The 24,127-nt window shown below is 42.5% G+C and overlaps 2 protein-coding genes across 3 annotated transcripts; both read right to left on the reverse strand.

The window, feature by feature from the left end:
* Positions 1-726: 726 nt before the first annotated feature.
* On the reverse strand, positions 727-14,269 carry gas6 (growth arrest-specific 6). The gene is made up of 15 exons (XM_031846478.1): positions 13,738-14,269; positions 13,312-13,472; positions 11,179-11,203; positions 11,026-11,088; positions 8,946-9,068; positions 7,897-8,016; positions 7,094-7,216; positions 5,823-5,944; positions 5,506-5,624; positions 4,683-4,872; positions 4,429-4,593; positions 4,167-4,335; positions 3,855-3,994; positions 3,527-3,728; positions 727-2,829 (listed from the first exon to the last, which is right to left on the reverse strand). The coding sequence occupies exons 1-15, from the start codon at positions 13,811-13,813 to the stop codon at positions 2,678-2,680; spliced, it is 1,950 nt and encodes a 649-aa protein (XP_031702338.1). The 5' UTR covers positions 13,814-14,269; the 3' UTR covers positions 727-2,677.
* Positions 14,270-15,629: 1,360 nt separating this feature from the next.
* On the reverse strand, positions 15,630-24,077 carry pros1 (protein S). Of its 2 annotated transcripts, XM_031845970.1 has the most exons (14): positions 23,930-24,077; positions 23,192-23,349; positions 22,766-22,790; positions 22,580-22,660; positions 22,309-22,431; positions 21,975-22,100; positions 20,551-20,679; positions 20,225-20,462; positions 19,751-19,937; positions 19,439-19,600; positions 19,095-19,263; positions 18,081-18,217; positions 17,747-17,975; positions 15,630-16,717 (listed from the first exon to the last, which is right to left on the reverse strand). In XM_031845970.1, the coding sequence occupies exons 1-14, from the start codon at positions 24,006-24,008 to the stop codon at positions 16,530-16,532; spliced, it is 2,031 nt and encodes a 676-aa protein (XP_031701830.1). In that variant the 5' UTR covers positions 24,009-24,077; the 3' UTR covers positions 15,630-16,529. The 2 variants fall into 2 exon arrangements, with proteins under 2 accessions (XP_031701830.1, XP_031701831.1); XM_031845971.1 differs by lacking the exons at positions 15,630-16,717; positions 17,747-17,975 and having other exon boundaries at positions 18,129-18,217; positions 19,091-19,263.
* Positions 24,078-24,127: the final 50 nt, after the last annotated feature.

Consider the following 24,127-nt stretch of genomic DNA (forward strand, 5'->3'; position numbering starts at 1 on the left):
GACTCTTTCTTGGCATCAGATGCCATCTCACTCTCAGCAAGAAAGCAAATACGTGTATTTCCTAAAAAGCTTTTACCTAAAGCTAAGGCCTTAAGAAGCTTATCACATGTGAATAGGTGTATCATCGTATACTTGACTGTGGCCCGATAGTCGTTTCTATTCTAGTTTGTGTAGACTGGATTAAAGGTCTTCATCGTCTCACTATATATTAACTACTGTACGAGCAAATAAAAGGGCTTTCTTGAATGTGAAATAGAGAGTAAACAACGATGATGTTGCCGTTATTGCATTATGTAAGTGTGAATCATTTAATGTGCACTTTAAAGTCAGTACACTGTATATATTATTGATGATGCATGTTAACTACTGTGGGATGTAGCTGCTTTAAAATACATTATGTATTAAAGAGGCACCTTTAGGAAATATATAAAGTGTATTTCCTAAAACGTTGACCTTTTTCTTTCCATGTTTTAAAGTTTAACCAGTACTTCTTTTACTCCAGAAGCAGGTGTTTGAAGAGGAACTATACATGTAAATCACACAATTTCTTCCTCTTACAAATAAAAAGTTCAATTCAAGAGAATTTAAATGATTTTGTTCAACCAAAAAGCTATATTGGAAAAAGCCAGCTTATCAGGTAAACCTTAAGTTTAGAACATTAATGACATGTCACACACTGAGCAAGACATGACAAGTTTGTTGAAGTAACCACACAGCAGACAAATGCGTTTTTTGAAAATACAATTTTACTCTATAATGTTCATACAACTGCTTTTATTTTTGTTTTTAAATAAGATTTTCACTGTTGAGGGAAGTTAAAACTCAAAAGGCAGACTCCTCTCAGCATCGTACACATACTGGCAGTTAAAGTGAAAACTAAAGACATAAGTTCAACATACAACACGTGATAAAAAAAAAAAAAAAAAATTTAAAATAATAACTCGTCAAGCTGTATATTCTGGCATTCATTCATCAGAAAACTAGATGATACATAAGAGGGAAGTAAAATAACACTGGAGCCCTTTTGGTATTCTCAGTCACAATGCTCCTGTAATTCTTTGTTTTTATTGTGTTTTCATTTGCTCAGCACCTATAAAATCAAATTAAAAAAAGTCCCTAAAGATGTATGTTACCTTGATCCCTGGCTATTGCTCGCCCACCTTCTACTTCAAGAAAATAGTTTTTTTATTTGTCGCTCAAACATTTGCAGGAAGCAGATGAAGTTCAGAGACTCAGATTGCTGTTTTGTTACAACTTAAATGTGCAGGAAACCTCAGTGAGCATAAGGTAGTGTTTTTTCTGTCTTCTACAAAGCATTGTACAGTCACATTATTTACATATTCAGTATATTACAGCGCACTCTTTCTTTCTCTCTCTCAGTAGCTTGTGTGGTGCGTTCGATGCAGTGCTCAGTCTCTCTCCTTCATGGTGAGGGCCCCTTCCTGTCTCCCTGTGCTTCTGAGACTAATCTAGCATCCTCGGATCGGTATATGGCAGCTATTAGTTATGTGTTTGGGTGATTCTGAGGGAAAGAAGGGGCCTTTGTGATGAAGTTAGTCAGGTCTTTAAAAGACTGTAATACTCCAAAATGCACAGGTGGTAATGCATAGTGTATTAATAACTGCAATGAGTGCACCATTGTATCAGGAGAAGCTCTGCATGTGTGTTACAGCACTGCACCTTTGTGAAGTGATTCACTGGTTAGGAGGGAAGCTGTTCTGAAGTGTGGGTTGGTTGTTCTTTGTAGGCACACGGTTGAGTTTTAAGGTTGCAGGCAGACATGGAGTGCCGCTTCAGTCGAGAAGAAATCAAGAAGATTCACACGCAGTCCATTGCTGCCTGCAACAATGTGCAAGGTTTTCTACAGAACGCAAAGTTGTGCCTAATACCGCGCCACCCCTGCTGTGGTGACGGAGGGGATTCAGCTTGCCAGGAGCAAATAAGATTGATTTAGTCCCCGATCAACCCCTAAAGTCATTATGCGACAAACACTCGTTAAGATCTGAGCACCTAGTCACACATTTTCTCTGAGTAGGGTAGCTGACTAGATTTCTGGTTCCCGTTTTTTTTTCTCTCATTTCATCAGATTCTACATGAGCACTTGATTATTTCAAGCTTTGTGACGAGGGCCTTAGGTGGACTGGATGTAAGCAACATGACCACAGCTCTACCAGCTGAGTTGCTGCAGCGAGGAGTCACAGCCTACAAAGTCCCAGTCAGATCTGCACAGGATGCTAGGCATAGTAGGCTGACCCAAGACCAGCCATTGGACCGTGCGCTAGATAAGGCCCTGTGTGTTCTTGTGGGCTTAAGAGGCCGTGATTCATGGGCAGTTTTTGAGGCAATGTTGTGCAGCATTTATTCCCATATCTTCTGCCGAGTACAAGGGACATTGCTCATTGGCTGACTAACTTACTGAGTCATGATACTGGGACTACTGTGAAAATCCCTGCAAATGCCTCTAGACAGCAGTGTCATCACAGTAATAGGACAGCGTGATCCTGGAATAAGGCTCCAGCTGAACCACAAACGCCTGGTCCAGCTTTTGTTTTCTTAACATTCCAATCCAAAACATCTCCCTACTGGTCAAAGCTTTTATCAATATATTGGAAACAAAAAAATCCCCATTGCCTCAATGAACTACCAATGGATCAGCGTTGGCAGACTAATGCGCTAGTCACTGGTGAGAGTCCAGCAGGGGGCAGGAGTGTGAGCGGATGTCGTTGTGTTTGTGGATGGCCTGGTCCAAGTCCAGAGACCGTCCGTTAACACTGACCTCCATGCAGCCGCTGTAGGGCGCCGACACCAGCGTGGACACCAGGGAAACATCTGAGGGAAGGAACAACAACATGTGATCCAGCAGATGTGTGGGAGCCCTTAGTCTGTGTGTTGAATCTGTCAGACTCAGCAAACACACTAACCAACACTTTTTATCAAGTACACATGGCATTTCTCATCAAGGAGGAAAAAAAACTAAATCCTTATTTTGAGTTATTTAATCAGCTGCCAGTCACTGCAGAAGTGACAACTTTGGATCTCTCCTCATCACTCCCTAGGTAAGACTTTTTTTTTTGCTGACATGAGGAAGCATGAGAGTGTTCAGAGAGGGATTGGGAGAAAAAACAAATTCAATCGATCAGCTCAGTGTGGCTTTGCGATCTTAAAATCTACATGTGGCAAGTAATTGTTTCGTCTCTGGACACGTTCGAGAGCAACCATTTATCTTCACTGAAGCAAGATACATGAACAGCCGACAATGTGCATGTTTTTGTTAAATTACAAGCTATAATTATTTAAGTATCAAAAAAAAATTTAAAAAAAATTACAAGCTATAAATTAATTATGAATCCTTCATTTCCACCCGAGTATAGAATAATGTCTGGCAGCTTTACATGCCTCTATTATTTTAATACTTAGCATCTCCACTAAACACTTTTACTGCAAAAAAAAACAAAAAAAACCCAACACCCTACAAAACAACACCCTACATAGCGCATGAATCACAACCTACTAAATGTGTCCTCACCAGGGAGGCCTCCTATAAAGGTGCTGGACTGTGACAGGACGTAAGCAGGAATTTCGATGTCTTCACTACGTCCAGACCGGCCATCGACCAGCAGCAGGGTTTGGTTGCCTGAGATCGTCACGTGGATTTCATGACTCTCGCCGTCACACAGGGGGGCGGGAGAGCCGGCAACAATGACATTACCTACAGATACCAGAATAAACTGAAAGCACACAAAAAAGGTCAGTGTTGAGATCAAACACAGGAACTCATTTCACACACACACACACACACACACACACACACACACACACACACACACACACACAGTAATTAATTAATTACTCACATCTCGCCATTCATCAGTGCCGGGATGATAGTCGGCCAGAGCGATGGAGAGAGGGACTCTGTCCTGGTGAACAAGTGCAAACAGCACTCCGATCGCAGAAGTCGGACGCAGAGTCAACTGTACGCTCAGGTTCTGTGACTCTGAAGTGACAATAACAGGAAGAGAGAGAGAGAGAGAAAACAGCGGGTCATGAACTGTATCGACAAACAAACCGTAGGTGTTTGACGGGAGCAAACATTCACCCAAACAAATTGAACATTGACTAACTACTGCAATGTGCGTAACACCCCCACACATGCACACACACTGCACCATAGCTGATGTTGAAGAGAGCGAAGCCTGTGCCGGGGTAATACGCTCCAGGAACCTCCGTGCTGAAGCACTGCATGTTGTCGTTGGACCGAATGGTTTCTTGTATGGACGTGTCTTCGCCCGTCAACCACCTCCAGTCCTTCATACAGCCATCCAGACGGGGGTTCACCTATGTGATGATCACAGCAGTTGAGAACTATGTAAAGAACATCTCTCTTTGGTACGTGTTCGGGATAACACACGAGCACATACAAATAAACACCTGATTGACGAGGCCGTCCTCTCTGAAAGGGACTCCTCCCACGGTGAGGTTGAGTTCGTGCATGCCTTTCTTGAGCGTAAACAGATCACCGTTCACTGCAATCTTCATGACGGCCTCCCTGTCAATCTTTATCACGAGACTCCGCCCCTGTTCCTCCACCGAGATCTTAAAGAAAACAAGACATTTAAAGAAGCCTTCAATCAGCTTATGTAGACAGCGTATTACTGTTCACAACAACAACAAAAAACTCTAACCTTTCTCCACTGGCCGTCATTGACAATGGGACCGCTGCTGGTGACCCTACTGACGCTGCCGTATTTAAGCTGTAGTTCCAGCTTCCCATGGTGCATCGCCAGAACGATCCAGGAGCTGTTTAGGTGACCTCCGGCGAAGAAGATCACGCCCTCAGGGTCGTAGCTGCGGAAGTCAAACTCTGCGGAAAAGCTGGGAGGTGGGTAGCAGTGACAGAGCGTGCATTTAAATAAGTATGTTAGTATGACAAAGATGATTGAGAATAAGCATGAAATAAAGGGAAAATGAGGAAAAAGGGGACAGGAAGAGTGACCAAATAAATTTGATCTGCGATCCACTTGGCAATCAAACTAACTTGGTGGCTTTTCCCAGCTAATATTAGATCTTTTTTTTTTGAATTAGCTGATACAACTTCACAGAGCGACTATGTTTGGTAAAAAAAACCACCACTTTTGCCTTTCTGACATCAAACCAAGGGACCAGCTCAGCTTGCTGTATCGTTTTAATACAAACATGTCCATTAAAAACAAAAGAAAATGATGAATCAGCTCATTGCATCTAAAATCTAAATTATTTTATCTTCTAATAATTACAAATCGACAAACATGCAGAAAGTTATGGCACATGTTTTGATATTGATACGATTCCTGAGTCCACATTGGGATTGTTTGTTGCCAGAATAATACTTCACACTTTCCTTTTGTCTTCTCGTTAGTGAAACAACAGTCTTATATATATATATATATATATATATATATATATGTAGAAAAGGTGTGATGTTTTGTGAGGCGACTACTGTTAAGCATGAAAACATTATTTTCTCACCCAGTTTGAATCCTCCGGCGGAAGCGCAGCCTCACCACTGGCACGCCGCTGAACATGCGGCCGAGGTAGAGGGAACGAGAGTTCCTCTTCAGAGACGGCGACATACAGGGAGTAATAGGCTGTGAAAACACAAACATAAAACTAGAGATAACGCATGCTGCTGCCTCATGAGAACCATTTGTGTATGCAACACTAGACTCATTGAAAATGGTTTAAACAGACCGAGAGTGTAGTTTACGGTTCACATTTAATCATAACGGTGAGTGCTGAAGTATGAAATATGCTGGTTGATATCTGCCGCAGTTAATGTATTTCACCTTACAGCTCCGGAGGTCCCGGCCCAGCTTCATGCCCTGACGACCATCACAGAAGCAAAGGAAGCTCCCCGGAGTGTTCAGACACTCCTCCGCACACACGGCCGCATCGCACTCATCCACGTCTGACGAGTGATCGAGCAGGTTGAAGACGTAAGAGAGGAGGAGAGATGAAAGTCATGAGTGAGGTACGAAGGGTTACAGACAATCAGAGAGTTCATGAATCATTAAGAGTCCCTGTGGAAGAATTAAAAAAAAGGATCTAAAACACATTAGTTCCACAAGCGTTTGAAAATATCTGATGTCTTTCCTGTCAACATATCAGAGAATGCAAATAACACTTGAGTCGAGTGGTCTTTGACGTTGACTGGGTGGCTTCTCCCCGCTCCGTGTACAGCCTTACATGGCCATGAGAAGTTCGGCTATAATAAACGTTAATTCTCAGAGGAAGGACACTGAGGTTATGAAAAGTCTGGTTTCCACTGCAGAGGAAAACAGGGCACAGGAGAGATTAATGACCTTGGTTTTTGAATTCTTACTCAATGTTTCTACCAACAGGCCTGATGATGTGGTTGTTTATCTTGTTATGTTATCTTATTAAATACCAAGGCAGCATGTTTTTGGCATTGGACAGTCTTCTATTGCTTGAGTAGAAAAGTGCATGTTGAGCAGTTTGCTAATGCCTCCTGGGAAACCTTAGATTCCTTTTTATTTATTTATTTTGTATTATATTGTAATATCGTACAGTATACAATAATATATTTGTACATTGTGGGCTCTTAACATTACATTCATGAAATGAAAGATGGTGCTTTTGATTGTGTTTTCAAATCATTACCTGTGTAAAGCAGCGTTTGGTGTGTTAAAGATGACTCTTTAAAGAGACAAACACGTCTCTAACCTGTAAACCTATGGTGTATCTTGCTGTGTGTTTGTGAATTATAACTACTGCATCTTGTCTTTACCTCATTTATTTTGCTTTAATAACCATTTCTGTCCTGTTTGAGATCAAAAAGAAAGTGACAATAACAGTATGTACCAAGAGAAGGTGAATCCCAGGGTACCTCTGTGTTTATTTTCCCCGTGAATTTCACTTTTTCTACAGGCATGGAGATGGTGACCTGTTATCTACTTAGACAGAGTTTCTCCAAATGTCTTTGCATTCCTTTCCTGACCCCACAACACAGCTGCATCAAGTCCTGCTGGGGCTGAAGCTGCTCCTCAGTCCGTTCTCATGCGTTTGTGTGTCTTCGTGTATGTGTATACACACTTACCAACACAGCTCTTAGTTTCATTGTCGTAGACATAGCCGACATCACACAAGCAGTCGTAGCTGCCCTCCTTATTCTCACACCGTGCTGTTCCACAAACGCCCGGGTCCTCACACTCGTCCACATCTGAAAGAAAACAAAACATGGTCACCTGGACGGGTCAAAGTCTGGTAGGATTTCAACAGAACAAGGAAGACTATAAAGTCAACTCCTCAGCTGAAAGCACATGAGCTGAGGAGGTTATGCGTGTACTTCATTAGTGTCAGGAAAAGACATCATAGGAAATTAAACCAGCCAAAAGACGGATGCTAGTAAACTCTGGTCCTGCGTGACTAACCACTTCACCCAGCCCTCACTGAAACGATGTCCCATTTACACTGAAATAAATATTTACACAGAAGACACTATTTTTTTTGGAGGCTGTGCCATTCAATCAAGTGGAACATTTTCAGGATGTTTTTATCGTGACTTCTGTGGGTTTAAACAATGATTGCTTGCACACTTGAGTTTGTAATGTTGGACCTGGCAAAGGGTCCGAGAGGCCTAATTCATCAACTAAACCATTTATTCTTCACAATGATAATTATGTCACGAGACTAAACAACACTGCCATTGGCTTACTAAAGGGACCTCAACCATTCAAAATCCTTACGAATGTATTTCAAATATTTAAACAATAACTACAGAAACATTGTTTTTATATAGTTTTGACGTGGATGCATCAAAAATAAAAAGTATGTGTCAAACAAAGTGTTCTTTGCAGCTACAGTATTGCCATGATTCCAGCTGTTCGATGACGTACTTACCGTTACACATGTGGCGTCCGACCAACATGTAGCCTTGGTGACAGGAGCAGCGGTAACTGCCCATAGTGTTGTCGCACTCGTGGTCACACCCACCATTTCTCTTGCTGCACTCGTCGACATCTGCAAATAGGATGACGGCACAGTCGACATTAACCTCAGGGAAAGTATCCTCATGGGCTGAGAGCAGCATTAGGCTCGAGTTAAGATGTCCCACAGTAATTCAGGATAAGGTTGTACTCGACGTAAGTTTCATTTAGAAATTCTGAATAGGAGCGCATGGTGTATGTTGCCAGTTCAGACAGTTCACCTCAATGTCCAATGAAATGAACTTCTACTTTGTTAAATGTCTCACAAATAACTGCCACACTATGTCACTGTGGCCGAGTGTTTAGGAGGAGTGCAGTCGTCAAGTGGAAAAGGCTCGGACCGAGTCAAACTGAGTCTGTTCTGGTTTCCTCTCACAGTAAGGTGGCAGGATGAGTCACAGTGGAAATGTGTGGAATGGTGGCGGTGCCATAAATCAACATGTTTCCATCTCCCTTAGTGTACACTTAATATTTGTTACATTTCCCTTGTGAAAGTGGAATCCTTGCTTTGACTTTCAATGCAAGCCTCCCCTCACGTCTGTACACAGTAAATAGCTTTGACCTCTGATGAGACAAATAGATTAGTTGTGAGTTCCCCGTACATGCAGTTCATATTGACCTGACACACCATTCACACAGCGGTAATAAAAGCAGCAGCTGGATATTAAAGAGGCATGCGAAACAACAACAGTTGTAAGATAACAGAACAGAAACACTAGAAGTACAGTTCAGCGAGGTCAAAATAAAAAAAACATTCACATCAACACGATGAGAAACAACGACAATATTTGACAGTTATATGACTAATATAAGTGATGGCAAGTCAGATCTTTCCATGCTGTCAGGAGCAAGGTCACCAAGTCTCTGATGTGACACAGAGTGACGGTGCAAAAATCCAAACCTCTGCTGAGCTCTAGCACACAGTGTCCAACTATAGATCCTCTCCCATAGCGATGACAGTACCTTTCTCACATCTGGCTCCTGCCCAGCCTGTAAAACAGTGACAGAGGAAGTCGCCCTTTTTGTCCTCGCAGCGCACCGTACCTCTGGCATTACAGGGAGAAGGAGAGCATTGGTCCGGAATATCTTCAAGTGAGAGGAAAAACAAATACAGACAGACACAGAGGAAGGTGAATATCGAGTCTGCACGAACCAGATGCATCCAATGAGTGTAACTGTAAATGGATACCAGACAGGGGAAGGGCATCTCTGATGTTCAATATAAATAGCCTAATGCTGACTAAGCCCTCCTGCCGGAGATGCCCTAATTCTGTCCTTCCCAGCATACCTGACCTCCAGCTCGCAAAAAAACGTTTCTAATTGTTTGTCCCACTTTTCTATTAAATATTTTCACTTGAGCTCTCTTTCCCTCCGAGCTTGTGTACGTGAGCACATGCGTAGATCTTTTCTCTCCCTGTTCACTTTCCTTTTCCCAGCAGTGGAGTTTGACTGTTCGACAAGTCCGGGCATGTTAGTTGGAGTTCAGAGAGAGGGAAAAGGACAGCGGTGGAAGAAAATTAGGGGAACAGGAGAGAGCTAAGCTCTCATGTGAAACGTTTTCAGTGAATGATGCCAAATACTGTACATATAAATGCCTTCATTTCCGGTGTTTTACATGTAACCTTTCAGAGCTTTGGCACATTGAAACTCACCCAAACAATACACGGGAACTACACAGGTGCGCAGCATATAGTGGCAGGTCAGTATCAATTACATACTCCAGCTGTGAGAAGTTTTGTTCAACATTTCAGTAACTCGTGCTCATCTTTTTCAGTGGCTGCAGACACTTGCAACCTTTGCTACGGACTATGTTGCGGAGCACTAAAAATAGTAAATACATAAAGAATCAGTGTTCAAATATGAAAATATCTGTATCATTATCAGTCCACGTTTATTTATATTGTGTGCCTCCTTCTAAGGGCAGTACGCAATTGAATGGGACCTATTTTGACCAAAGCTCCCGGTTAGTAATGCGTTGGTCTATGAACATGCAGTGTTACTAACCGCAGGAGCCTCACTTGTTTCCTCTGCTTAACACTTCATTTCATTTAATAAAGCAAACACGGTGGGCTACCACAATGAGCCCTCCAACGTGTACAGAGCGGCAACAATTCATGTCACTTACAGTAGATGCTAGAGAATGGGAAGATGGGTTTTCAATGATTCCATTATTTTCTGTGGAGCAAACTGCAGACTACAGGAACAGAAACAGGGAGGAGTGGGAGAATAAACACCGTCTGCTGTGTGCAGAAACTGTATCTTTCCAGAACATGCCATGTTCTAAATATTCCATAAATGGAATTTGTGGAATGTCGTGAGCTACCACCCACCACTAGACTGCACCGAGGCGGCAGACAGAGACAGAGAGAGACAGAGACAGAGACAGAGACAGAGAGAGAGAGAGAGAGAGAGAGATGGTGAGCTGCCGTGTCACGATGCTGCAGCTGAGTCATGGAAACCCCCCCCCCCACTGAGGTCCCTCAGCCAATAGCAGTGAAGCCGGGTTTGGTCCCTTGTATCCTGATGCAGCACAAATCCTGTGCTGCACTCACGTCAGACTCTTTTTTTTTTTTTTTTCACGTCACTCCTCCGCTGTGCCAACTTACCAAGACGCTGGTGCAGTCACCCAGAGATAGTGAGCGAGCGAGAGAGTGACGACTGAAGGGGTGTGTCACTCATTCACCAATCTGCGGCATCACTGTAGCAAAGTGCTGCAATGTTACGCACAGACACCTGGGCTCACGCACATATAGCACACCAAGACACAGAATGCTGCAAAAACTGTAAACGGAGTTACCAAAGAAATTCAGCACCATTTTTCTTTATTTCCCTTCAGCTTAGAGAGAGTGTGTCTGCCACAGTGTGATGCAGAGCAGTGATACTGCAGTGCAGCCCAACCCCACATTACAACCAGGTGCCTCTCTCTGGATGTAGTAATACTTGCACAGTGAAAAGACAAGACAGAAAGGAAGGAGGAGAAAAAGACTCCCGGTCAACCCGTCTACAATACTGCCATTCCCAGATGAGAGGGCAGAAAACTTACTGTGAACACATGTGATCAGATCCTGTTTCTTCTTCTCAGCATCTCCGAACTTCTCCATGCAGGCTAGACAGAATCAAAGATGTAGACAAAGAGATTAATGACATATAATCAGTCTTCATCAATCAGATGTTTTATTTAGAACGATAAACTTACTTAAATACTTGGGATAGAAGTAGTCCTAAATCAGGGAGAAGGGTCGAAAGAGAGGGATAAAGTTATGCAGGCATATCAACAAAAACCTAAAACAGAACAAGGTAATCTAAATAAATGCTCACGATTAGTAGAGGGGCTTCTGTTAATACTTGACATAAGCTAGGATTTGGTTTGGTTTCATGCCTGATCTCGGTGCTCATATACTCATGGGAGTGAAAAGAGACTTGCAAACAATCATTCATTTTGACATTATGCGTCGGTGTGTTAACTTTGCGCCGAGAGATCACACAGACACAGAGATTCTGTGTCTGTGTGCTCGCTCTAATGGGTGCGGCCCTTTGCCAAAGGCTTCCTGAGAATTCTCTGCATTCCTGATAGTAGTAGCATCCCCCCCGCCTCCTGGCTGCAGCACTCCTCCACATGTAGGTCAGAATTTGGGGATGATCTACCAGTGGGAAGATCTGCTCCAGAGGCATATGGAGACTTTAAAGAACTACTGCTGCTGCAGTAGGATCCAGATGCAGCAGGCTGAGGTGGAAAACTCTCTTGCAAGAATCAGTTATCAGACAAAAGTTCCAAAAGATTATTTGTAAAAGGTCAGTTACGTTTGTTTGAGATGCAGTGTGGTCCTAAAGCTTGTTTGGAGTTATTACCAAACTCCTTAGATCAGTTGCGACACCTTCTGACTCTTTCACTAACAAGTGAGATACCAGAAACTCGTTGCCAAAGATAATCGTGAGTATCAAGGAACACCCCCACTCTCCCTCTCTCTCTCTCTGCAGAGCCAGAAAGCTGCAGCAGAGGAAAATGCAGAGTCAGAGACGGGCTCTTTCAGAATAAATAATGCAGCTGTGAATGAGTCTGCAGCTTTGGGATACGATGGGGTAGAAACCTGCAGACACAGACACACACACACACACACACACACACCTGTTCTGATGGTGGTGCAAGTCCAGCTGATTCAAACTCAACTAAGACGGAACGTCACCTGCCTTCCCCTTTTCCTCTGAACCCAGCTCAACTTCGCGCTAATCCTCCCTCAGCCTCCATGTCTGCCCAATTGGCTAATCTTACGAGTAATCTCTGAGTCATCGATTGCCTCATTCACTCCCTCGCTGCTACAATTCACGACGGCCAACCTTCCGAGAGTTGAAGAGCGCATCAATGTCTCACTAACAAACCAAGCAGTTGAGCAAACATTCGACAACATCAGGATATACTGGTACGTTTTGACAGTTAGGCAAGAGTCTGCACTGTAAATGGCCCACACTATAACTTGGCTTACCAGGCAACATTCACATGTGCAAGCACAGGTGTTTGTTAAAAAGCCCAACAGCCCACGTTCCACGTTTTTAGACACGTTACGTCATTTATATCTTTGGGGCTTGTTTGGCATATGCAGCACATATTCAATAATCTTACATATTCGCATGAATGGAAAGGTAATCTGTGCATTCATAAAGGTAGAATGGAAACTAATCTGCAGCAAGTATTCCTGAATATACACACAGTGTGATGGATTTTGTTTGTTGGTAAACATTGAATAGGAAAAAGAGGGTGGGAGCATGTATACAGATTAGTGAGGCAGTGTGCACGAGCAGAGCTCCAATTGATAGGGACAATTTTCTTTTTTACCAAATTTAATATATTTAGACGGAAAAGAAAGACACACCAGTGACAGTGTGTGTTTACGTGTGCATACAAGAATGATGTGGAGCGTAGGGAGCTTCACTGTATTTCGTAAATTAAAGATTAGTCACGCGCCGACTCAAAAAAAAAACAACAAAACATGACAAGTCTTTGACATTTGACATGGGAATATTATGTGCACTGACAGCAATCAGCACTCTGGACCTATTGGAGCATGAACACCAGCGGCCCAGACAATGAATCATTAGTCGACTGTTGCATTACAGTCATCAATTTACAGTCACTATGAACATGATGTAAACAACCGACCGTTTTTTTCTAGTGGATATCGTGTGACAAATCTAGGCTGACATTATGAAGTGGTAACATGTGTCTTGATTAGTTACCAGACTGCAGCACCTCAGTGGAGAACGAGAAGGTGTGGTGTTGTGCTTCGGTTGCTGCATTCAAACCTCGGACTGAAAACCACAACTTTAGACTCACCGTCTCCGGGTCGTTTTCAAACACTTCTCTGGCCTCCTCTTTGCTGCACTTTTCCTCCACACACTCCCTCTCCAAGTGTCCTTGCTTTGTCTCCTCGAAGACTTGATTTGCTCTCCTCTGTCTGCTCAGAAACTGGTTCGCCTCTTGGGGAGACAGCGAAACTAAAGAAAGAAAGAAAAGAAAGACACCCCAAAAAATACATTCATTTAACCCGAAAGAACAGGAGAAGGTCAAACAACTCTCGATGCAAGCACTATTTTTGGCTCACAAAAACGAAAACATTTCAGAAAAGGTTGCGAAACATCTACCGTCAATGCCTCGCTAATGACGTTAATAACACGCTTCATCATCAGCCACAACACAAACGTCAAAGGGGACTTAGCGAGCTAGCTAGCCACCTAGCATGTAACCTAATTGTTTACTTACTGCTGTCGGACCAGCGGACAACCAGCAGGGTCAGCAGGGCTGCCGATGAGAGGGACATAGTCGGGGTCAGCCGCATTGTTTCACCGCTGTGTCTGCGCCAAGCTTCAGAAACTTTCTCCTGTCCCGTGTTGCAGTCTCTCCGTGCACCTCTCTGTCTCCTCGTCTCTCAATGTCACCGAGCCGAGGCTAACGTTAGAGCGAAACACGCTGCAGGTATTCAGGTACTTTCTGATGTGAAACCACTGCCGCGGACCGCTGCAAACCTAAACTGTCGTGTGCTTCTCCCGCATGTCGTTCAGCACACTGGCAAATTAAGCGACCGTCCTCTTCTGTGTGCGGTTCAGCTCGTCCCCCATAGCGGTGTGTACTTTATTTGTTGACCCTCCTGTCTTGTACTGAGCCCTCTCTGGCCCGGACCGAGTGCCCACTCTGCAGAGAAAGACAGCACGCCTCTGCTGCTTCAGGAGGGGGAGTACGCACTGAAGAGTGCAGACAGGAGTTTGTAGCGATGCATCCCTCCCTCCTCCTCCTGCGTGTGCGTGTGCGTGTAGATGTGTGTGTGAGTGTGCGTGTAATGACGCCGTTTCCTGTCTTCATGAGTTTTGTATCTTCTCCTCAAACTCTCCGAGGGATTGTAGAATGACCAGTAAAGCAGCTAAAACATGGCATTTCCCCAGTAAGGAAAAAATAAAATAATAATTATATATATACCGTATATGTTTCAGTTGGTTAAGTTCACTTTAATTAGTTCATGTGTTGCTGGGTAGACAGTTAAATCAACTTACATATAGATCAAATTCAAATTTGCTACAGATGAAACTACCCAACAGTAAGTAAAGTCAACATTAAAATACTGCCTGCACATTACTGCACGAAAAGTGCTAATCTAACAATACATATGCAATAAATCTCTGCAAGACACTGTTTTGCATAATGCATATAATATGTATGTGTTCCTTGGCTCTTTGGAGTAGTTTTAAATGTTGGTAGTATCACTTATTTAATTAAGTCCTAAGTAAAAGATCTGAGATCTTCCTCTAATTTAATGGGGCGATCAGAGAAGTCACAGTTTAAAAACCCTTCAGGGCAGTTTATTTTAGATTTCTTTTTTCAAGTAATTTTTCTTTCAGTTTTGTTTTCTCGGAATCGCTCCTATTTCTTTACAATTCAGCCCATATCAGTCCTCTGCTGATTTCCCCATTTCTGTCTTGGCCATTATTGACTTGACATGAATAGACCTGTGTGTCACGTGTTGAACTACTGTTTTTATCATGCAGGGTGTTAGAATGAAATCCTCGTCACACACTGGGAAATCCAGATGAAACCCCCCAAAACAGTAGTAATCAGAATGTGTGTAATGTACCTGACAGGTTGTGCATTACATTGTTTAAAATTGTCGTTATATTACTGTAGAACAAAAAAAAGCATTTTGCAGGTTATATTGATGTATTGCATTTTTAAATATGGACCCAGAGTCTAACATTGAATGATTTAAGAACTGCACTATTGATTAAATTAAGGGTATTATAAACAAATATGTTGTATTTACCCCTCAAGCAAGTATTGCAGTGATCTCCCAAAAATTCAAACTTGTACAATGTATTACTGTAGTAGCATTATGATTTTGACAACCTAGTTTAATGGAGTGATTGTGGCAGAGTGGAGCATGACGGTGCAGAACCATGTTTCCTTTCGTCGCTGCAGAAAAGAAGGAGGAATCACTTGATGTTAAACAAAAACACAACCGGGTCACACTGTGTTTTAAAAATTACTGCTGTACGAGTTTGTTGTGTCACCAAGGACTTAGGAAAGATGGATTGGCCACACTGGCTGTGACAAGAGGGCAGATAGATGCACTGATGCAAGTTTTGTTGAAATTCCACACAATCAGGTTGCTTTGACCACATTTTATTAAAACAAACAACTACATTTAAGTATTATATTAAAGATGGCTTGTTTTATATACATGGTGAATTCTGAACACGGATCCAACCAGGAAAAGCCTGGTTTTGGCTGAGAAGTGTAAAACATCTGGAGACAACCAATGTTGGGTTCTGGGAACAATCAAATGATAAACCATGTTTCTAACCGTTAGGCTCCAAAACCAGCTCAGGAAGGCAGACCTCCAATTCGGGATGCTATTTCAAACAAAAAAATGCAACAGAGTTGGATGGAAAGCCTGGAAGCTTCAGCTTTCTCCTCTGTGGTTTTCACCACCACAATTGCTAGTTGTCTCCAAGACGTTTGCCTCCCAAGAAACCACAATTGAAGGGAAGGTAGACACAGTACCGTGATTCAACAGGGAAAAAGATGCAGGTGGTCTCAAAGCAAGGTCAACAGAGACCATTTGTTTATTTTTCTACACAAACATAACCACCTCTTTTCAACACACGGTATGTGTGCTACAGAGCTCAGCTCTTTTTCAAACGTTTCTTGGAAAGCATTTAATTCATATCAACAATCTGCTACAACTACGTCATCCAGCCATCCAGCTTCTGCTCGCTCACTGGCAAGCCAGCTTTTGTTGTGCCTCACTAAAAAAAATACTCCCTGGACAGGAACAATAATACTGTATGGATGAAAAGCATAACACAAAGCTTACAATGAACCCGTCGGAGAAAGTCGACAAAGATGTCTACAATCGTCTACCTCTGTCTCCTCTTCTCGTCACTTCTTTCTCGTCCCCTCCTCCCTCCCATCTTCTACATCTCTCTTTCCAAAATATCCCAAGATGTGGCCGCAGTGGGATGCTGCCTAGTGTGCTGCGCTTTTTAATGTGCTGTTAATCAAGGTCACTTTCTGTGCTGGTGCGTTGCCTCAGGGTGACGCTCAGGGGCAGACACAGGGGGACACGAATGGGACTTAATACTGTTATGTTTGCTGAGAGCGTTATCGAAGTCCAGCTGCTGGCCGTTGATAGCGATGTCCATGCAGCCGTGGTAAAAGGCCGTTACAGGGGTGGCAGGTAACGGGACATCGTCTGAAAGAGAGACAGTCAGGGAAAATGACGATAATGAAATTGTGGTAAATATAGCCCTTTTACTACCAAGGATGTAACATGCTGCACAATAAATAAATAAAACAAAATAAACACATTAACAGGAAAAAGGGAAGAGAAAACTGAATGAATGTACTTTAGTTTTAGGCAAAACAACCACGAGAGATTGACTTTGCTGAACTCATTAAGTCATACAATCCGCATGTTTGTTCGGAGGGAGGAAAGGTAACTAATCCATTGTTTTAGAAGAGCCAACAGGGATTACAATATCGGTCTGTCGGTTGTTCCATCACTTTGGTCCAGACTGAAATATCTCAACAACCGTTGGATGGTTTGCTATGCGATTGTTTTTGTCTCCTGATGATTTTGGTGATCCTCTGGCTTTTATCTAGCTCCACCCTGAAGGTGACATTTGAATTTAAGGGAAATATCTTCACAACCATTGCCATGAAATCTGGTACAGACAATTCATGTCCCCCTCAAGATGAATTGTCATCACTCTGATCCCTTAACTTTTAATCTATCGCCATCATCTGGTCAAAAATGTAAATTGTGTCCATGAATGAAGAATGTGTCCTCCTCAGCTGTACGGTGTTAAATAGCAAATGCTAACACCCTAAACCAAGATGTGAAAATGGTAAACATTATACCTGCTCAACGTCAGCAAGATAGCATTGTCACTGTGACTATAACAGCATGCTGACATTAGCATTTAGCTCAAAGCACCATTATGCCTCAGTACAGACTCACAGAGCCGCTGGCGAGAGTGGCCTACAGTTATGATGTTACAGCACAATCAAGGGAATATTACAATTAGCTTTGCTTTGAACTTCTTTTCCAGAATGAGAACATTTCTGAGAAAGCTTTCTTATAAATAGATGAGGTCTGAAATGATTTTAGCCAGGAAGCCACATTGGCCATTCAATGGTGACCGTATATAGCTAATAAATACTGCTCATAGTTACCTTCAAAAGAGTGGATTTTGTACTTTTACTTAAAAGATAAACTAACCTGGTATCCCACCAATGTATGTACTGATGGGGTTCTGCATAGTGCTGTTGAGGTGCTCCAGTGCCTCCTGCAGGGCATCAGACTTCATGTAGATAACAGTGGAGGAGTTAGCTGAGACTTGGATTTCTGAGGGAGTCACATTCAGCTGCACTGTCAGCCGGTCAGGGTAACACAACATCAGTGAGTCCAGCTTTGCCACGGAGACGCCGTCCAAGAAAACTTGCAAGTTCTGGAGCATGGAGGTCAATAACAACACAAAGTTTAATCATGTGTGCTTGGGAAGACATGCAGAGATACACGTGTTTATTTCCAACTACAGTGTGGATGAACTCACAGCATCTCCGTCTCCCTGCGTTACCACAGCAATGGACAGGGGGACTGTGTTGTGGTGGACAAGAGCAAAGAGGACACCTGTGCTGCTGGACGGACGTATGCTCATCTTTATATCGACATTCCAACTCCCAGAATCACCTAAGTTACACACACAAACACATTTATTTAGGAAGGTTGTCCATTTCCATTTTTTAAACCAAAATTGAAGGATCTCATATTTCTCTGTCTACTCAACCCTTAATAACTTTGAATATTCAAAATCACACATTTCAAATGGGTTACCACTGCCTCGATCAGTTATTTAGTTTGTGTTAAAGACACACAATACCACAAACTAAGCGATTGAGGCAGCGGTAGGCCAGCAGCTCTGTCCTGCGAGGTAAAACGTTTGGATTCTGTTGGCCTTGAAGAGAGCATTACATTTAACTCATACTATTTTGTTAGGTGAGCCTTTTCAGGTGGGTTAAATGTGTGTTGATGCTGTTCCCGTCCACAGAAGTATATTATATTGCTCCCATGCCGGGTACTCCTGTCTGTTTCTCCAAACTTGGGGCATGCCGCCATCTACAGTAGGTAATACACTGCTCGTGTATAAGTACCTCATACAAACCCAATTTAAAAAATACAAACCATCCCTTTCAGAAAGTCTGTGTTCCTAAAGCCCTGACAGGTATTGTCATGATATAGAATATATGGTACATACACAGGTGTAACAGCTTCAGTAGAACCTACCATATATGTCTAGTAAGACCTGAGCTGGTCTTACTACAAAAAGTAGGTCTTGGTTCAAAACCCACCAACTTGGGCCTGTCTGTGTGGAATTTTACGCTCCCTTTGTTCACGCGTTTCTCTGGGGTGCTAACCCTAACCCCCCCCCCCAAAAATGCTTGTTTAGTAAAGCTACCATTAAACATGGCACCAAGCTCAAAACTACCTTTGGTCCTGCAACACTGTGCTGTGACCAGAGGACAAACTTTCCCATAGGAATTAATAAAGTATAACTTAACTTACTCACTGTAGTCAATGTTGAAGTGTGCCAGTCCTGCCCCAGTGAAGAAAGACCCCCGTTCCACATTCAAAAAGCAATGTTTACTCTTCATCTCCTGGATGACCTCCTTTACCCCAGATGCTCCCTGATTCATGAGGTTCCAGCCCCGAATGCAGCCATCAAGTCGGGGGTTGATCTAATGGATCGATGGATACACACATTGAGCAAAAACAACACTGGCTTGGAGCTGGTCCAATGTAAATCCTGATACATTCATTTCACAACGTTGTCAAGGGGATTTCATTAGATGTGGCTACGGGTCAAAAAAGTATGATTCATTGTGTGTGCATGCTTTCAGTACACCTGCTTACAGGTTTGATGACGTCAGTCCCGTTGGGCAGACCAGCGATGTAGACCTTGGTCTCCAGTTTGCCGTTAACTGAAGTAAAGAGACTCTCAGGGCTGTTGATGCTCATCACAGCTTCCTTACTGATCTTCACACTGATGCTGCTCTCCAGTTCATCCACAGAGATCTGCATGTTTCACGTAGAGCACACAGTTACACACAACCCGCCTTTCATCAATTCAGTTTATGGATTAGCACTTCGGCTATCACTATGTTAACCATAGGGGAACACGTTGAGTATGTGCAGGGGATTACTGGACTTTAAAGTCATTCCTACCACATGCCACTGTCCATCATTGATGGCTTTTCCTCCGCTGGTGACCTTGAACGTGTGCTGGTTTTTATACTGGACTTCAATGCGACCGCCTCTTAGCCCCAACATGAACCACGAGTCCTGCGAGGACTCTGCGTACAGCACAACTCCCTCTGGGTCAAATGTACGGAAGTCAAACTCCGCTGCAAACCTAACAAACAGAAAGACAGAGATTAGTATACACAGTAATCCAACTGTAGTTATGTACGAATGTAACTGCAAATCAATTTCTAGAGGCCTGGAACTTGATGGAGATGGAGCTTTAGGCTGCATTGATTGATACTCATCTACTCCCATCTTGGAAGCTACCAAAAAAGATAAATTTTCATGCTTTGACTCATTGTTATTTTGCACTAAATGTAGTAAAAGCCATAAAAAAAACACTTATGATCCTTTAAGAAAATAAGTACACCAGGTGTGTTTGTGATAGATCCTCACTTTGTGTTCTCCGGCAGACGGAAGAGCAGATAGATGACATAGCCTCCGAACTGCTCTCCCAGGTAAAGCATCTCAGGGTGTGTGTGGTCATACAGTTCCACACAAACAGGGATTCTTTCACAGTAACGCTCATCCTTCGCCAAATACAGACCCTGACGACCATCACAGTGGCACCCGTAGCTGCCCACAGTGTTTATACACGTCCCTTCGCACACATTCAACTCGCACTCATCTATATCTGCAAAGACAGGAAAAGAAAGAATTACAGCAGTGATCTTTGGTTGAATGTCTATGGTAGCTTTTTTTTTTTTTTTTTTAAGTCTCACCGTTGCAGGTCTTGGAAAATGAGTTATAATTGAAACCCAGGGGACACTGGCACTCGTACATGCCCGGCGTGTTGACACATTTAGCCGGTTCTTTACAGATACTGGGGTACATCCGGCATTCGTCGATATCTGGAAAACAGTAAATAAAAGAGTGAAAATGTGAAGCTGGTCTTGTGAGTCCTGATTAAAAAATAAAATTTTCAAATATAAACTATATGGTGTTGATTGCAAGTGTAGTTTTGGTACATGGATAAAATTAATAAATGTGACCGAAATCACAATAACTACAATTGCTTATACTTCCATTGTTCACGCTTTTAGACACCATTAGTTTGTAAAAGTCACATTTAGAAAAATGTGAAATGCAGCTGCAAGCAGAGCCTATTTTGAAAACCCCTCCATGGTGGTGGGTTCAAGGAAGGAGTCAGCTGCTGAAAATCTTTTGCTCTCATGAGATATGTTATTGTAAAATTAAACCTAGCAAACAAGCAATGAGCTGTGAACAGAATACAGTTGAGGTTCAGCCAGCAACTCTCAAGTCTCATGCCAGTCTCCTTCAATGTGGTGCAGAAACAAGATGTTGGTAAAGAAAATGACCCACGAACCAGTTTGATAATCGAATTGGTTAAATCATTTAGAAAGCAAAGAAAAAAAAAAACATTCACTGGTTCAAGTTTCGCAACTGTGAATATTTTCTGATTCTGTTTTTATATTGTTTGACCAACAAAATAAGCAATTTGATGATATATTCTAGGGTCACACCTCAATATTTACTGACATTTTATGGACAAATATATGATTCCATTTTAAAAATATTAAGTATGGGCTCCTAAATATCCCGGGGAAAAAAAGGGGGAAAGCAAATTTACCAAACTGAGTCAGTCCATGTTTGTGAAGACTTTGTACTGAACAAGCCTTAACACACTGAAGATAAACACTGAGTGAACTTCCCACAAATACAAATATGCGTAAATGAGACAACAGTCATCTACAAACTGTAAGCAAGTTCTAACAGCTCAGACATGTGAGACTGGTGGACCATCTTTTTAGATGTTAAAAACTTTTCATATTGTGTTACATAAGAGGTCACCTCAGGTCAGCTTTAGAAATAACAAATAGTTCAGGCCCTGAGCACAACAGCTGGACAGCAGAGATTTTGTTATGGAGTGTGTAGGGTTCCACAGCCCATATGAGTAAATAAAAAGAAACAATACACTACAAACGTGTGTTTGCTCAGCTGCTTAGTAGCACTATATGTCCCTCTTCCATAGGGACAGTGAAAAAGCTGAGATGTATAATACACATAAGTACATAAAAACTGTACGTTTCTGTCCTTTGGTGAAACTGAAATCAAACTTGAAATGATTCATAACATTACTGCAGTTTAGCTGCACAAATTGCTATTGAAATGAATGGAGTCTTACCAACGCAGTTGACTTTGTCACTGGTGAAGTAGCCTTCTTCACACATGCAATGGAAAGTACCGGGTAAGTTGTAACATTTCTGGTTACATCCCGCTGGGAATTCCGGATCTGAACACTCATCGATGTCTGCCCAGTCAACACATTACACAACAACATTTATCAGCGGCCAGTTCAATCATTTCAAAAGGTTAAATTAATCCGTTTTAAGTTGAATTCTGAGCCTAATTTTAAGAACAAAATATCGACACAGAATGTTTGACAAAAAGTGAAGAGATGCCTGTTTTAAAAGTTGCACGAAAATATTTAAAATGCCAAATGACGTATCAGAACTTACCCTCGTCACAGCGCGGCCCCTTCCAGCCGGGTTTACACTCACACGTGAAGGAGGCCTGTCCGTCCACACAGCGCTTTGAACCGTCCTTGTAGCATGGCGGCGGTGTGCACTGGTCACTGATCTCTGCCGTGCAACAAACAGTTTCAGACACACACACATGTGATCTTAATGAGAGCCTTGACAAAAGCATTTCACGGGGGGGGGAATAACCTTTATCAGCATTCCAGACTTCATGACATTAAAATGCATTTTATACTAAGAAGGCCCTCACCCATCACACAGGTGCGAAGATCTGACGGGATGGGATCTGAGTTTTGATTGTTAATGCCGACACGGTGTGAACCCAGACAAACTGCAACAAAGAGTTTTCTGTCAGAACAGACTAGTAAAGGCAAAACAGCACTGATATTAAAACGTGGCAAACAAACAAGAGACACAATACATTCTGCAAACTTACCAACATATTTGGGGTAGAAGTATTCCTGGAAAAAAAAGATTTAAAGTTCACATTTGACAAAGACAGGAAGACAAAGCTGTGATCTGAATAACTGCTGTTTGAAACAGAAACGTCCATATAGTAATACAATAATACAAATGTATGTATGTTTAATTCTTTCTATATTATACTAAAGGAATATGAAAAGTGCAAAGGAAAAATGGAATATGTCTATAGGTTTTGGACTGTTGGAACACAGAGTGGCTCTTTTTTGCCATTTTACAGATCAAACAAATAATCAGCAAATTCATCAACAATGAAATGAATCATTAGGTGCAGCCCTAGTCTGATCTGTCGCTTGCATTTTCTTTCACCGCTCAATCCATCTCTGAATGTATTGCTTCCTTCTCGTCCCCTCGGATCAGTTGGTTGCTGCTCCTCTCTTACCGTCTCTGGCTGGTTCTCAAAGATCTCCCTGGCCTCCTCCTTGTTGCACAGCTCCTCGATGCACTCCCTCTCCATGTTGCCCTTCTTGCTCTCCTCAAACAGAGAGTTGGCTCTCCTGTGCCTGCTCAGGAACTGGGAGGCTGTGCTCTGGCTCAGGACTAAAGAGAGAGAAATAGATACAAAACACACGTGGTATTGTTTTATCACTGTTGTTTTCTAACACAACAATCAGGACCAACCAAACCAGTAAGGTGCAGTGATACTCTCACATGTGTGATTAATACAACCAGGCATATGCAGCTACATTATAACAACACATGACTGATCCCAGCAGGAATCCAAGTCCTCATGACAGATGGCTGATGCCTGTATGGACAAAGTGGACAATCTAATTACTCTTCTGTGAATTGGGGGGGAAAAAGGTCATTGCGAAACCGTTATTTCCCAGAAATTACTCCTAGTTGTTGTAACAAGCAGCTGATGTTGTCCAATCATTGTTTCACTGTGTAGAAAGGAGTTATGACCCCCACACACTTCATTTTTTTTTTGTCTGTTTGCTTAAAAAAAGATTGTAAGAGTCCTGAAACCGTTCCCAAGTGGTCGCATATAGGCTGAAAAGCTGCTTTCAATGAGAGGCACTGGCAGGAAACAGACTAACGGGCTATTCCGTGATTTACTTCTACTACGTAGAATTAAACCGCAAAAAAAAAACAAAAAAAAAAACACGTCCATACTTACATCGATAAGCATCGACGAGCGTCACGAGGAATACGAGACAAGCCACGGATTCCCCAAGCGCCCGATTCTTTCTCCACATAGTCGGGCCGTTCTTCCTGCTAGGCCACGGTTTGGCTGCGAGTAAAGACTTTATTCTTTCCCGAAAGTGTTTTCGTAGAGAGAGAGAGAGAGAGAGAGAGAGAGAGAGAGAGAGAGAGA

The sequence above is a fragment of the Anarrhichthys ocellatus genome, unplaced genomic scaffold, assembly GCF_004355925.1.
Source record: "Anarrhichthys ocellatus isolate YVR2014 unplaced genomic scaffold, GSC_Weel_1.0 scaffold6, whole genome shotgun sequence".
NCBI classification, from domain to species: Eukaryota; Metazoa; Chordata; class Actinopteri; order Perciformes; family Anarhichadidae; genus Anarrhichthys; species Anarrhichthys ocellatus.